Raw genomic sequence first — 17052 nt, 5'->3', positions numbered from 1 at the left:
TCCTGCCTATTAAACTGTTGAGCTGCCCTTTGAAGTGTTTCAACACAATATTTATTACTTTGTATCGTTATAATTTGTGGAATTTATTAGCTTAATGCACAAGAATGAACCCAAATAGCACAATTTCCAGGTACTTGACAGATGCTTCAAACAACGCAACGTATCCTCATACAACGGTTCGTATAACTCACGAAAAGTTATTCCTAATTTTTTGTGTTTTCCTACTAATGTCCAGCAACATGTCCCACACATGTCAGTTCGCGCTCCAGTCTTTTCAAAATAAGCATCAGTCTTCACAGGAAACAACTTGGTTAGGTTTAGGCAGCAAAACTACTTAGTTAAGTTTAGGAAAAGATTGTAGTTTGGGTTAAAATAACACCGGAAGTGGCGTAACTCAAGTATGGAAGTTACGTGATAAATAAATCAACGTTGACTTCTGGTTTCACATGGGGTACGAACACCGGTCGCTTGGGCGAAGGTCTGGTGTTTTTTTAGCCGCCCATCCACCCCGACCTCTGCCTTACGTGGCATTTGACGCTCTTTATACTTCCTGGTTCACGATTACGTGGATTGAAATTGATTTAGTGCGATTATTTACGAATTACATTGCATTACTTTTCATAGGTATAGCTACGAACGGTGTATGAGAACAGCCTGCAAAAAACAGTATGCTGCTGTCAGTCTTGAATGCTCCAACTTAGTGCGAAACCAGCCACCATCACAGCTCCACCACCTTCAGATCCTGAGCAGCCGGGGGAAACCTCGGAGCAAAGAGTTTAAATGATGAGACAGGAAAGTGCTCATTAAAATATCATAACGTCATGACACAGATTTTCCTCTATCACACATATATTCCTCTATTCCGGGGCACCACAGGACATTTCCCAACACAGAAGAGAAAATCAAAAAACATACACAGTAAACTGTCTTTAATGTGCACAATAACACTGGATGAGTTCAATAAACTCATTTGACATGTAGCTCAAATTCATTTCACAGGATTGTTTTCCCCTTCTTTCTACTCTACTATACACAAGACTTTCAACACTTTTTCTCCTCAATAAAAATCCTTTCAGTGATAAAAAGAAAAACAGTAAGATGCCACACTAAGTGTCCAGATGTCAAACATCTTGTGTAAACTGTGTAAAATGTGAGGCAGATGAATCAATAAAAGCATGTGCAACAGAAGAAGCCTGTAGTTTTAACAGCTGGCAGTGAAGAGATTTGTATCAGTCTGTAGAAAAATATATCCCCACCCGTCTTGAGTGTTTAGTTTCAACTGTTCAGCAGTTAAACATTACGGCTGCATGCAGGCTTGTGGCCTGTCGTGCTCTTTTTTCTGTCCCGAGTGTTTTATGGTTCACATCAAGTGTGCGAGAACAACACACACTTAAAAGTACTTCATGACCTCAGTACTTCACAACATCTGCACTCTTCTAGATTTGGATATCTTGACATTTTGAGTGTCACAGAGAGCAGAGAACAACCTGAACACCCCCAATCTAAACAGAAAGCATCAGTGGAGTCCATTAACTTCCATTAAGCTCCCTCATCGTGTATAGGACCTCTGCCAACTGTAAATGGCGTGGATATTATGGGAACACGCTGGCACTTTTTTACACGTACTGACGCTGCGGTGGCGGAAAGCCCTCCCTCCTGCGCCTCCCCCCAGCCCCCTCCTCCTCGCAGCGAGCTGCTTCGCTCTCTCTTCTGCAGCGAAGAAGTCTGTGGTCGCCCTGAAGAATTCCAGCACGGCTTTGTGGCTCCAGTTGGTCCGACGGCCCTCCGTCCCAGTGTTCGGTGCAGCAGCAGCACTGACTGCACCACATGCACCGGTGGCGCTCCCCTCGGGCTGGGTGGAGAAACCACAGTGACTCCCACGGTCAGTTAGGAGGAGGAAAAAATGTGGGTTTGTCTCAAAGAGTTCCAAGGGCACCGTGGATTGGGCGTCGCCGCGGACCGGGTCGTCCTGAGCGCACACACTCAGAACAGGAATAGCCACTTCGTCCACGTCTCTCAAGGGTTCATTGCGTTCCCAGTAAGCGTCCCAGGTACCTGAAGTATTGCAGCTACTGCTGGTCCCTGCTGGTGCAGGTGCTGAACCCACATGTCCAGTCTGACAGAACAACGCCTCCTCCAGGCCACGCAAGGAACAGCTGGAAAACAGGGTGTCTGTCTGTATGGTCTCACCCAGCACCGTCTTGTACCTGTGCACATCAGCCGAGGACACACACATGCGCCAAAAAACAACACAAACATACAAATAAACAGAGACAACAAGAGAAAAGCAATAAATCAATTTTGAAGAGCTGCATGGCTCTCATAATCCCTCAGTGGCATTGATTAGAGAAACCTCACCTGGGTCACGATGTCTCTCAGAATCAATGACTTGACACTGAGCAGGCCGTCTGTTGCTACAGTAACTTGATTGTCTCCTTAATCTGTCTGTGCCTTTCCAGTTAATGGTTAGCGAGTACTTGCATCTGTTTTTCTTACAATTCCCTGTAACTGTGTCTCCCTTTTGGCTGACTGAAAATTCATCATTTTCCTCGTCTCAGTGTATTTTCATTTGGCATACTTCATGCAGCATCCTTATGAGGCTGTGCTGTTTTTCATCATCTTGACAATAAACTGAAAGAAGAGAAGGAGCTGTTGATCTCGTTCTGTCTTCCAAAACTCATTATTCTTCAACTAATGCACCATGTTTCAAAAGGGTAGGATGTGTACGTACTGCATATCTGCACCCAGAAATCTACTATAGACCTTTCGAAATAGAACTTCTTTGCAGGTTACAGGGTTATTTTCATTTCTGGCCATCATTCTTATAGAGTGCTGCAGGAATGAGTCCTAAAACCCAGTTTTTTGTTTTTTTTAATGGGTTTTTAGTTATATGCCTGATATGAGGTCTGTGGGTAACACAAACTTAAGAGAATTTAACGTTTAGTTCTTCGATATAAAATGCGTCAGTAAATATCCCACTTGTGAATTTTGTAGCTTTTACATGTCTTGAAAAAGGTGATTGCTAACAAGTGGCTAAATGAAACTACTAAACAACATCATGCTGACTCGTCCGCCTTTACAGCCTTGTTGTATTCTTGCGCTCATGCGACCGTGGTTTAGTTCGTTTATAGCCTAACGTTAGCTTTTTACTTCTGGCGATCGCATTCACACTTCAAAAATCTAAAAGTGTTCATTTGTGGAGATTATCTTGCTGAACAAAACATGTAAGTATCATATACTTTTGTTTGCCACAGAGTTTATTTTCTGCAATAATACAAAACCCAATAGAAAAAAAACATTGGCTCTTTGTCTTCCGGGTTGGCCTACAAAAATACGTCATCCTTGCAGCACTCTATTGGTAAGTACTCAAGTTAATTGCTGACACCTGGGAACGTGGCAACCTCACTTTAAAAGGAAAAAAATTAGACATCAAGTTTTTAACAAACTCCAAGGTTAGCTAAACATCTTTCTGGTTGAACTTTGACCTACCCTACTTGCCGTAGTTATGCACACGTTTTTTGACAGATATTGCTGTGGTGATGTCGCTGTGCTTCCAGATTTCAGCAATTAATTTGTTGTTGAGTACAATGTTATCATAACCAATAAAGGCCCAAACTATGCAAATAAGACCAGAATCTTTCTGTTTACCTATATCTGTATCATCACCATTTTGCCCACACATCCCTCACTACCACCGCCAGCATGTTTCCCTCCATACCTGCTGAGACATATCTTCTGGTAGAGCACCAACGCCCACTGCAGGGGCCAGCGCAGCCCGTTCTCAAACCAGCTCTGACAGCGGAACACGGGCGACAGGCAGACGGCCGCCGTCACGTAGCTGGACGATCCACACTCCCCAAGGTAAGAGAGGAGGAGGCCTGATCCGGTGCTCTCGCTGACCGCATACAGCCTCCCTGCAGGCTGTCGGTGTCGAATGTAGCGCACGGCCTCGCGCAGATCTGCAGGGTCACCAAACTGCTGCAGCTTGAGGGTGGTGAGCGGGGCGCCGTTGTGGCTGCGCCGGTTGAAAACTGCTGGGAGGTAGCCGTGGGACAGTGCAGTTTCACACAACTGTAGAGAGAGGGAGTGGAGAAAATAAATACAAGGCTGTCCATGTGTCTTCAAAAAGGGTGGAAGTGTAACGGATTGGGAGCATTATGGAGGATTTGCTGGGAAATTATGTGTTAAGTGTGTTAGTTCCTTTGAATTGAATATAGAATTTTCAGCCATAAGACAAAATGGGAAAGGTATTAATCCATTTATGTAACATTACAGAGAAAGGACATGAAATAGTTGACATACGATGCATTTTACATACACAAAGAGCTGGATTCTCGCTGCTACTGGCAGCTATGGGCATGGCTTTGGTGTTTGATGCGACACGGAGAGATGACTGTTTAGGTTAGCATAGATGCTGAAATAGTATCAGTTATATCAGAAGTGGAGAGTATTTCTTCTTTGAAAGAAGAGCAAAGAACGGCACTGAAGTATTTTCTCGATGGAAAAGATGTTTTCGATCTTCTCCCAACTAGTTTCAGCAAGAGTTTGATTGACCGATGGTTTATCCAATCTTTATATTTTTTTAGATTGCCTGCCCTTTTCCAAACAGGGTCATCTTATCTGAACAGGCCACATGCTCGACACAGTGTGGCCTGGTCTCTTGGTTGTAACCACAGAATTAAACAATGCCTCCTTTTAGAAATCAGTTTCCATTTTGTTCCACTAAATGTCTTTGCGGTTGTAACACCTGAAAATGGCATGGTACTACTTTTTATTGTATGGAAAAAGAAACGGTTGCCGGGGGAAGTGAGAACCCAGTAAAACTACAGGATTAAGTGTTGCTCCATTTCACTGTGCTGCTTCACTGTAATACTACAGAATAGGTTCAACTGCCTTCACTCCTTTGAAAAAGAACACAGTTAACATTTTGTCATACACTGAATCACAGGCTATTTTCTCTTACAGTTTCCCCTATTAATGATTTCAGACGGTTGAGGAACCAACTCTTGCGAGACAGATATACAATATTAGGCTTTTTAGTAATACAGTTTGGCTCAGTTGAACGTGAGCAAAGACGAGTTATGCATCCCGAGATACTGCCTTCAAAATGTGGCCCAAATAAGCGAACATCAGTGGCAAAACACAGCCTAAGAAAGCTTCCTGTAACATCGATTTGTCAACTTTGAGGCTGTTTTCAGAGAGTGTGTAGACGCCTTGGTTAAGGCCAACAGTGCTACAGTCGGTTTTGCTCAAAGCTACAGTATTTTGTTAATCCACAGGTACTTTCTGTGGTGACTATGATTGGGATTGGGATTATTTGTTCTTGTTTGTTGTCATAAACTTTTTGTTTGTATTTCATGTGTTCATTCTAAATTCCCAGAATGAATTGTGCTTGCATTCTTATATATTGCTAAACTAAACTTTCTATTATAGCATATTAGTCCGGGATCATTGAACCTCATTTTTCTGTAGTAGTATTATTTGTTATTGTTTGTTGCATCAAAATTCACTAGCATTTGCTATAAACAATCCAGCCCCTCCGTAGCTCCCCCAATCACAATTCTCTGACGCCACCGCTGATAATGTGGCAGTTTAAAAGTGATTTAGTTTGTTTACCAAATATCTAAATATGCATGTACGGGAGCCCGAAAAATACAGTCAGCCTATAGTGTAATCTATCCATTTAATCCAGCTCTGTGTCTCTGGCAGGAAGTCTTCCCTTTCAGTCAGCTGCAGTGTGGAGAGAAATATCACTTGTCTCTTCTAAAGCGAGCTATTGTTATTATTATGTTTATTTTGATACCAATGTAACAACATTATATATTTGGGCTGAATGAATGAATGGATTTAAGAAAACGCTTTACAATTGAATGAGAAGTGATGCCCTTTTCATGTTTCTTTAACCGAAATTCAAATGTGTGAATCGTTTTAATCACTGTTGTAAACGTGGCAGTTCTATTCAGCACATAAAAACATTTTTACTCAACTTTAAATGGTGTGGAGAATGTAGGAGAATGATATATCTTCAAAGTTTACGACTACTAGGTGCAAAACAGCATCATTTAGTGTATGGCTCCATGAAGAATTATGCAAAACTGATGGGAATAACACATGACAATAACAAGCCATAAAGCAGGTATCATTGAATAGGTCTCTTTCAAATCAGCAAAATAGTCTTCTGCTCACCCAAAAGTCTTTTTATCTTCAAAACGATAAATTAGCATAATTTTCTTTTGCTTTTAAGACTTTTGAGAATCTGGCTCTCCACATCTAATGGTTCTGCTGGTGTCTTTTCTCTCTCTGCATGTTTACTGTAAACTGTTGTTTACTAGAAATATTACAAGCCTGTAGCTGTAGCGTTAAGGAAGGAAAGCAGAGTAAATATATAACTTCTTCTTATAGCCTTGGCTGGACATTATCTTATTCTAAGCATCACTTGATTTGTTAAATCCTTAATCTTGTTAATGATAGTAGTTAAGTGTTTAATTAGCACAGATTCTCATATGACATAACTCTATTATACTAAAAGTTGAGCAGAAAAGACTTTAGTAAGCCTAAACCTGAGCTTATAATTACATAAAGTGGGGAAAATAACTGTGAAGTTTTGATTCGGAGCAGAAATGACAGTTAAATATATAAATTACACTGAAAAGCTCTCCCTGCAGAGAAGGACTGAAAATGAGAGATTGTTCCAGGCAAGTCTCTGAATATTACCTTTTAGAATAAATTATTCAATCCACTACAGTTTCTGGAAACACAAGCAGAGGATTTGTCTTCCCTCTTCCCCTCAACATAGAAGGAGAAGAGTTCAGTTCTCTGTTTCCTCATGTGGTCAGAAACGATTGTGATAGCCTGTGCAAATAAATAATCAGATTTGAAATGAGTTTCATTCTGCTTTAAATCTGCAGAAATCCCAGTGGGATGCAGGAAGAGCTGCAGAATCGCTGCATTAAATATTTACCAGCAGAGGAAGACTGCAGTAGGATTTTTGCCACTTTCTGGTATGAAAAGAGGATGCTTTGCGAGGCAGTGTCAGGAAAGCTCCGAGCAGAGCTAATACACCGGAACATCATTCATTCATTCAATCATTCTTTCCCTAACTCATTCAATAGATACTACTCTGAATCATGAGAGGAGGAGAAGAGCCATTTCAAATGAAAATGAATCACTTGAGTTCAGTTTAATTCTCAAAGATATTGAGAGACACGATTAGATATTTCACAATCTAGACTGCATATGAGGGCCGGGGCTGAGCGCTGACTGTCGCTGACTGAGATTAAATTAGGTGAACTGAGTGTGAAATGATTTCGTCCTGCTTACGCCTGCCTGCTCCGGTATTAATACAGCAACACTGTGGTGATGCACTCTGTGAATCACCCACTATAACAGGCACAGTGAGGGATGAGTAACAACTGCTCACAATAAACACACATTGAGGATGGCAAATAGGAAGAATCCACTTAGTCCAAAGATACTGCAGCTGTTATATAATTTGTCATCAAAACCTAAAAACCTACTTTTTGTTTGGAAGCAAAGCAATAACTCAATACAACTTTTTTTTGACAAGCTGATGAATTCACCAGCTTAGAGGGAACACTTGTACTGAGTACTTCCTTAATGTGACTATTTATTAGTTTGAACCTGTTAAGCCCAAGCCTTATCCCTCTGAAGAAACGCCTAAAGTAATATACCCAAAATGAATCAGGCATAGCTCCTCAACCATAAGGTTTATATGCATATATCCGGTCTCCTTTGAAAAGGTAAGAAGCTAAAGAATATGAATCCAGTGTAAGTAAACTAAACTATTTTACCATTCCAGAGAAAATTAAGATGCAAGATTTTTATCCTGGTAAAAAAAATCTTAATTTCAAAGGCAGTATCACCATTATAACAAAGGTCCTATGGATAACAGTGAAACTAAATGTATTCTAGACAACCTTGACAAAACACGGCTACTGTTTTCTGCCTGAGCCTCACCCAGACTTCCCATCAGCCCCAAGTGACTAAAATGTGCCGTTTCGGGTGAAAATAACATCAGCCTTGGTGAAATAGTTTGGCAAGAACATGGAACACTGTGTCAGTGTGACTGTAAAATGTGACGTTTGACAGCTTAGTTTCCCCGTTAATAGTGGGCGATGTGTTTTTTGAGTGGAGGAGCGTTTAAGTGCTTTAGAAAGCTTGGAATTTCTAGTTTCCAGCATTACCAAACATGTTATTGTAGACTGACGAGGAATTTATCACGGATCTTTTGAACGCAACTTGTTTGTGTCTTTACGAAGCTTATTTTTCTATGACTTTATTGTTAAAATACTCCATAGTAAGACATAGTTTGGACAACATACAGTTACAGATTCTGAAAGCTGAAGACCCCACATTTTCAAAACAGCATAACATGCATATCTTCTACAAATAGACCATCTTCCATGGCAACATTTTGTAACTATGCCACAGGGTTCGGTCAGCGGGCTTTTTTTCCAGATCAGATTTGTACACATTCAATTTCTGGCAGTACTTTTCCGAAAATGTTATGTTGACAGTGTGAATTTGTCTTTTTTAGAGATCTCAGCGTCATTGCAGGAACAGTAAAAAACGAGCAGCAGCTGCCCCAGCAGTTTTCTGCCAGAGCTGATAAACTGTCAGCTCGGTGACAAATTCCTTCAGCAGGGTCTCCAGACACTGGACAGCATGCCAGCCCTCATACTCACTGTCCTCCTTATACACACACACACACACACAGCATTTAGACAGCATTTATTCTGCTCCCCGCTGTACTGAAACAATGACAAAGACATAAATACAACAATAATCCCTTTAAAGCATATTGAATGAGGTGATCTACTTCTGTGTGACCACATCTAGTGTTAAACAAACTTCAGCAGCTTCATGGCGACATGTTGCCACAAATCAGGTTAAATTAAGGATGTTATTTGATTAGAGGCCTTTTAGAGGCAACAAAGCCTCTCGCTACAATGCTCTGCCCTCTATCCAGGTCAATAGTTTCCCTAAATACTCTTCAACAGGACTGTGATACATGTCCAGGGAATAGATTTGATTCTCTCATTTGGATATGTGCAGCAGCGCAGCCAACATTTAAGGGAAAATTTGTTTTTGTCCAAATGCAACATGATACTATTGTATACTACTGTATGGGCTCACCACATGTAAATCTTCATTTCACTGCTTCGCTGACAGTTCAAAAAAATGATAAAAATATAGATTAAACGTTACTGTTCTTGTTGTGTAATGAATGCCACAACTGCCATCTTTATAGTTAATTGATTGGCAGTTTTCCGACCAACTAATTGTATGAATGAACCCTGGCTAAACAAAGCAGAGTCTGTTTCTTCTGCATTACAGCAGACAAATGGCAGAGATAGAAAACTCTCCTTCCATCCAACATGGCAGCACTGCTGGAGAAGAGAGTGGTTAATTTAAAAAAAAAAATCATGATACCATAGATGTAGAGTGTTGTGAAGTCTTACAAAAATGATGGACTTTAAAAAATATAAGACAGTTTAATTCCTCTCGCTCAATTTCAAAGTGATAAGCATCACATTGATAAATTCAAAGGGGAAAGCAGCTATTAATTATTGAGGATACCTGTCACAGTAAAAATATCTAGAACTGAAGTCCCAACCGTTTGTCAAGCTACAGTGGCTCCTGTTCCACAAGCCTCCATGAAAATGCATTTCGTCATAGAGGGTTTGTTGCATTTGTTGCATACTGTATTGTAAAGTTTAAATACATTAGTGGCATCCATATTTTAAGGTAAATGAGCTTCTGATACTTTATTGGGTTAGTGAAAAATGAGATACCTTGTCATTTTAGCAAAGAAAAAACAGCCGATTCCATGAACCATAGACAGAAGTGCTGCCAAATCCTGATGCGCATATTGAATATTCCAGGTAGGGCAAGGCACTGATATTGGAAAAAGTGTGAGGAAAAAATGTATCCAAGTGTCCACTCCACGCACTCCCAACAGTTTTGAAATGGTGCAGCAAACCAATTATGGACTACAATTCCTACACTGGTCAGAGCCCATTAGGTTTTATTTTAGTTATAGAAGACTGTTTGCATATCGTCCAATTAACACTGCAGAATAAGGATGAAGGAGTCTTCTGTAAATCTCACTCAAAGTTAAACCACAGTTTTTGTTGTAAAAGAGGTCAGTGTCTTGGAGTATCTTTGTTTATTGGTTCTCTTTCCAAACTTTTAATAACCCTGTTTTTTGTTTTTTTAAATGAATAATAATGACTGACTGTGCATGGTATGGCTTGTCTGTGTTAGTATGGCTCACCAGAGCAGGACTGATGTTTGTATGGCCAGTCAATCATGTGTTTCACAAGTGTATTGATTTTTCTGCTACACACATGATAGCCTGACTTTGGTTTTCTATTGGCTGTGGTCTGGAGATGGTCATGCTTTTTAGTTTGAACAGTTCACCCAATATGTCCATAAACACCTTCTAAGTTAAGCTGAAAATCCGCTCTTTAAACACGTTGTCATTATCCCATTTCAAAACCAAGAGCCAACACCAAAAGATAAGTTACTGTTTTAATAACACAGACTGGCACGGGTGTGTCGACTCGACACCAAACCTTAAAATTCACAAAGAGATGAGGGGACAGAAAACACACATCTACTGTAACGCCCCATTTGCTTCTTTGCCTACTCATTGTTATGTTATGTATATAGCAGGCCGTTCTCATACACCATTCATAGCTATACTTACGAAAAGCAATGCACTTTAATTTGTATATATCCCACAAAATCAATATACTCCACATAATCGTGAACCAGGAAGTATAAAGAGCGACAAGCACCACGTAGGGAGGAGGAAATCTTGTATTTAGCGTAAATTGACACGCGTTGCTGGACATTCATAAGAAAAATGAGGAATAACTTTTCATAAAATATCATACGAACTTTTGTATGAGGGTACGTTGCATATAGACATAGATATCAGTACATCTGTCCTAGTATACCCGGTCCTGTGCTTTGTACCGCTGGTAATGTTTCTTTGATTGAGACATTTCCAACACTATGACTGATGAAGTATTACTGCTACTATTACCTCTTTCACTGATCTAATCGGGACTGTTAATGGTAAAACTTTCCCACTGTTACTCCAGGAGTGCTAAACTGGCCCGCAAGGAATTTGGAAAATTCCAAAGCTGCTCTCAGAAAAACAATTATCTAAGTGTTGAATGGTAAATTATACGTAATGACTGGATTATATAATACCTCATATCTATAAGGAATGAAAATGAGTATGCCAAAAGCATTCAGAATAAAACACTTAACTAGGTCACAAGCTTATGGTAAACTGCTCACAAGTCTATCTGCTCGGTCAGGAAAGTGTGACGCGTGTAAATCATAAGAAGTGAGACAGCTGCAGCAGCTGGATGTCTGCCTCAGGAACATTTAAGGCCTTTCAACACGTTGCTCTAAAACGCTGAATATGAGTCTCAGTCCTGCATGTCTTTACACACCTTCAGTATATTAAACTGGCCTCTTTTTGAGGATGAAAATGGGTTCAAATTTAATTTGTTGATGGTTGAGGTCAGGAGAGTTTATGGACGTGTAGCTGTCTGTGCAGACGTGCTTGGACTTGAGAGTTTAGATTAATGCAGTGCTGGTTTAAAGGAATAGTTAGACATTTTGGGAACTATGCTTCTTCATTTTGTTGCTGGGGGGTTGTCATGTGCTGGATATAAACATGTAAAATCACAATGTGTTATTTTTACACTTCAGCTTATTTACTGATTAAAGAAACAAGATATAATGCCTTAATTGATGAGCTTTAGAGGTGCTGATAGGAGGATTTTGTTACCTTCGGACTGAGCCAGGCTAGCTGTTTACCCTTGTTTACAGTCAGCTAAGTTAAACAGCTTAATTTTTTACCACACAAATATGAGAGTGGTATCAATCATCTCATCTAACCCTCAGCAAGAAAGCAAATAAGTAGGGCTGTCCTCGACCAAAGAAATTATTAGTTGACTAACACTCATGCGATTTTGTCGACCTATCGATTAGTTGATTTAATTGACAGATCTGTAAAACTGAGTTTCTCCACAAAGAATTACTCAAAAGCACCACTTTAAATGTTGTATAGAAAGCATAAAAATGGACTAACCAACTAAAGAATCTTAGTCCAAGACCAAATGGACCGGTTAGTTGACTAGTCGACTAAGAGGGAGCAGCCCAACAAATAAGCGTATTTCTCTAAATGTCGAGGTACTGCTTTAAAGGTGCTCTCTACGATATCCAGAGCATTAATATAGCGGCAAACAACTATTAGCTATGTAAAGATAGGCTATAGAGGAGTAATGTCTACCTGAGAATGAAGTTGCTCTCCCTTTGTGTGTGTTGTAATCCAAGTTTATCCTTACATTGTTGACATTGCGGTCACGGCTGATAATGCCGTCCGGATTGACGGCGCCATCGCGGAAGCGTAGCACCCACCCTCCGGTTCCCCCCTCCCCAGGTTAACACTGTTAGCTCTGTCAGCACTGTTGCCTTTTTTTCCACTGTTAGCGCTGTTAGCTACGAGCCGCTGGCTCAGCTATCTCCATGTTGAGAGCCGTGCGGAGAAAATAGAAATGCTCCCAACCTCGTATTTAGCATCTTTAAGAAACGGAAAGAACAAATGTGTTATATGATCCTAATGTCATTCAATTCACAGTGATTTAACTTAACTAAGCAACCGACTGACTGACTGACTGAATGAATGAATGAATGTTTGTATATTTTGTATTATTTGGGATGAACACATTTCAAACTCTGTAGACATTGAAAAGACTGTATATGACTATTGTTAGTACTGTATCAACGTTTCTACCTATACCATATGTGAATATATATGAATCATTCCAGACCACATGAAACAAAGGAGCATGAGTCAAACCGAGAGTAAAAATATAAATGATTTAAGAGGAGATGGCTCATTCATAAATTCATGAGTTGCTGAAACGTGCCGTGTAAAAGAGAAGGGGACGGGGACCACAAGCCTGCACACTCCGAAGACAATCTACATTTCCCTCTCTGTTTCTGCTCTGTGTCACAGATATAGACCCATGTGTGTGTGTGTGTGTGCCCACGCAAACATGAGCTCTTCTTATCTACACACACACACACACTGGGTTGTGCACACCAGTGATAGGAGCAATCTTAATTGGTGTGTATCCCTTGTGGTGCCTCAGCTTTCCCAGGCGTAACCGGCTGACAGCATCACTATACTCTCTACTCTGATGATGACCCAAAAAAAAAAACACGAGGCAGAGATCTGTCTGAATGTGACAATTACTTTTCATCTCTCCATCAGTTTTTCTTTTTCCCCATGGTAAAGCTTTAAGTCACCACATGTTTATGCTTTAACACCGCTTTCCTTCTATTTTTGTCTGTTCACACTTCTCTTCTGTCATCCCTTTATCCTTTATTTTCATAGAAATTATTCCCTCTAGATTAATGTCAAGCACATTTGGTTTTGTCAGTGTGTTGAGTTCTTGCAGACTTGTTATTTCTGACATGGGGCTGACAGTGAGCCTGCTGTGACTGATTTGCACACAGACCTAACAGTATGAGATGAAATGAGCTATTGCGCGATGCCAGGTGCCCAGAGTGGCGCGAGAGCCAACAGGCAGTCATGTGGAGCGGCACTGCACTTCCCCAGGCCCCTCAAGTCAAGCGACGCTTTGTAATCCCTCACTCAATTACCTCAGTCAGTGTATTGAAAGAGCAGTTGAAAGCCTCCGCATCTGCTCCTTTTACCCCTCCGCTCTTTTCTTCCAACTGAGCTTTGCCATGGCTCAAACTCAAGTGATTGCTTTTGCCCAAATGGTCATTGTTGATTCGCACCGACATCTCCTCACGTCTCTTTTAAAGGGGAACTACGGCCATTTTCAAAATTCATACATGCTATTTTTATGGTCTAAGACAGTCCAAAAAATCTCAGTAAACATGAACAACTCTCTCCCAAATCCAAAAACCAGAGTTCCAAAAACTCAAATTTGTGATGTCATCAAGTATAACATCTGGTGCTGCTCCATAGACAATGAATTGAGAGAGATGTTCTAGATGACACTGAGAGCACCCATTTTCTGTTTCACAACTGAGAATGCTACCGTAGAATAAAGCTCATTTGGGTATAAAATAGAAAACATTCATTGTCTATGGAGCAGCTCCAGACTTTATACCCTCTGACATCATATGTTGAGACTCTCTGGTTTCTGGCTTTGAGAGAGAAGCTCATATTATGGAAATAACATATTTGAATTTTTAATTTAGTCGGTGTTCCCATTTAAATGGCTGAATGTCTGACTTCTCTTTTGACTATAGTTGAAATACTTGTTCTTGTATGTGTCTTGCATGTTTCTGGATTCTACCCTCTGAATTTGAAAATGATTCGCTCTGTTATTGTTTAGTATTTTGGTATTTTAGCTATATGCAAATGCTCACTTCTGCCTTTTTTTAGTGTAGAAATGCTACTGTTATATTTACATTGAATAACAGGACACAATACACTCATGTAGTTGCTGTACTGTAATTTTCTTTAGTTGATTAGTCTTTTTTTATGTGTTTTTTTCATGCTGAATGACTTATTTCCAAGAAACTTATGAGCACATCTCTGGTAAACACAAGATTTAAAGTGGTGCTTTTGTATGATTCTTTGTGGAGGAACTCAGCTTTACAGATCTGTCCATCAAAATCGTGAGTGAAGAATTTCTTTGATCGTGGTCAGCCCTAGTTGGCTCATGCTGTGAGAGACCGAGCAGAGACAAAGAGCAGTTACAAAGTTCATGACACAATTTAAGATGCATCCTGACCTTTTTGCCAATGAAATGGATACAAATGGGTTTCTTTCTGTAGATATGTATGATTCAGAAACAGCAATATGAGGCTGTCAGTGTCTGCAGGGAAATCTGCTGTTTCTAATCTTTTACAGGTTAGCAGGTTTGTGGAATGTTTGAAGTTTATTTCTGTGGTATTGTTAGGGATGAGGCACCTGCTGTCCAGCAAACAGCTGTATGGATATTTTTAAAGGGACTGTTTGTAACTTTTTACAGGTATAAATCTACCGGGTCAGACCGCTCTGCTGCCTGCTTGCCTTCACTCACACAACGCGCGCGTTCTCGCTCCACCTCACGTTCATGCGCGCTCACTACACCCTGCAGAACAGTTAGTTTAGCTCTGAGAATATCTAGTGAATGTACAGTGAATGTTTGTGCAGAAACAAATGCTGTAGCTCCTCCAGACCAACAGAGGTTTTCCGTGTCTGGTGAAGTGACGGGGCTCCGCAGCGAGTAACGTTGTCGTCTCCGACCGGGTGCCGGTGTCTCCCTGTTCACTCCGGCTGCGGTCGGGAGACGATAACCCCGGAGCCCCAGAGGCTGAAGCAGCGGGGCTGAAGCAGGAAAAGCCAACACTAGGATCAGCATTGATTCACGGAGAGACCTCCGTCTGGTCAGCTAACATTACTGCCAAGCAGGTGAAATATAGAGTAATATTGTGGTTTTAGCTGACGTGTGTCGCCTCACTGTTTTGAGCGATGCTCGTTCATGTCTATGTAGACCGACGCTGACTTTCGTTGACTTAATGGCCACAGGTGTCGCTGTTAACAAGCATTTCTGAAAGTTACAAATAGTCCCTTTAAATTTTCTATAACTTTTTATTATGAACACTGTCTGATCTTTTGTTTGATGGCTGTTCAGTTTCAGCATGCATATTATTTATATATATTATTATCTATGATCAACAGGATCATTTTATACAGTGAAGTCTGTGAGAGAAGCCATGAAACGCACCTTTAACACATTCCTGGTGATCTTCCCAAAGGAGTTTGGGATGATGATCAGAATTGGACTGGTGGAGTGACTGGAGGTCCTGCGTCGTCTCTGGTAGGATGGCACAGCCCAGTCCAGCGCCACCAGACCGTCGTCGCTCAGCTGCAGGTTGTCCCGCACGAACTGGACCGGGCTGTCGTAGGGCCAGCACGCCTCGTACACACTCTGCAGGAAGGAGCTGGACCGCCACGTCCAGCCGACGCACGACGGAGAGTAGTTACTGAAGGTCCGGCAGTGTTTCAGCAGGTAGTTGGCCAGCGCGGACGGTTTGCAGATGAGAGCCACGGTGCGTCTCTCATCACTCCCATCTCTTGGTGTCTTGTCCTTCGCTGCCTGGTGAGAAATCCCCAGTCCCTGCAGCAAGGCATCCGACTGGCTCTCGGTGCCAAAATATTTGGAGCCTGGTGGCCAGATCAGGACCACCAGGATCACAATGCACAGAGCCACCAGCCATTCCAGCATTGCAAGCAAAATGAACACAGCACTGGACACCTTATTCCAGATCTGAAGTTAAGATAATTACAAATTTACATTACAGAAAACAACTCTCAGACTTGTGCTTATCTTTTGTCCCTCAATTGATGCTCAGCTCTGAAGTTTGGTTCTTCCCTCCTCCGGTGCCAAAAGCGCACCTCGTCTTCTTCTTTGTATAGGCGTGCTGTGTCGTTAAACAGCGTTTCTATCACTCCAAACCGGATTTCATGTTTCCATTTCTCGAGGCACTTTTTAATTAACGAGGAGATTCCATGCATCCGACGCCAACTGGCTCATAAACATAGACCATGTGCAGCAGGAGGACTGCGCTCAACCCAACAGCTGGGAGCGCAACACAGTCTGTGAGCAACGTGCCTCTTAATGCTGGAAACGCCTCCCATCATGTCCAGCCCCTCCACCCAGAGGGAGCAGGTACTCACTCTGGCACGTGATAATCTCTGCTGTTAGAGTTTAATTTACTTCCAGTACACACACAGTAAAAGGAAGTACACTTTAGAGTGGTTTTTTTTTACACTTAAGATATTATCTTGTTTGCTCTTCCTGCCAGGCGTGTAGTAGTGCACATGGTCATTATCAGATCTGAGTGAATTCTTTGTGAATGAAATTGGCAACATGTGCACACTGTGACCTTGTAATGAGAGAGTAAAAAAATAATTAAAGGGACTATTTGTAACTTTCAGAAATGCTTGTTAACAGCGACACCTGTGGCCGTTAA

The 17052-nt window shown here is 41.2% G+C and overlaps 1 protein-coding gene across 1 annotated transcript; it reads right to left on the bottom strand.

The window, feature by feature from the left end:
* Positions 1-912: 912 nt before the first annotated feature.
* On the bottom strand, positions 913-16716 carry abhd15a (abhydrolase domain containing 15a). The gene is made up of 3 exons (XM_074641908.1): positions 15804-16716; positions 3719-4071; positions 913-2207 (listed from the first exon to the last, which is right to left on the bottom strand). The coding sequence occupies exons 1-3, from the start codon at positions 16302-16304 to the stop codon at positions 1550-1552; spliced, it is 1512 nt and encodes a 503-aa protein (XP_074498009.1). The 5' UTR covers positions 16305-16716; the 3' UTR covers positions 913-1549.
* Between the last annotated feature and the right edge of the window lie 336 nt (positions 16717-17052).

Source organism: Sebastes fasciatus, chromosome 7 (genome assembly GCF_043250625.1).
Source record: "Sebastes fasciatus isolate fSebFas1 chromosome 7, fSebFas1.pri, whole genome shotgun sequence".
NCBI lineage: Eukaryota > Metazoa > Chordata > Actinopteri > Perciformes > Sebastidae > Sebastes > Sebastes fasciatus.
Note: the sequence above shows the minus strand (reverse complement) of the source record. Positions and strands in the feature narration are given on the sequence as shown.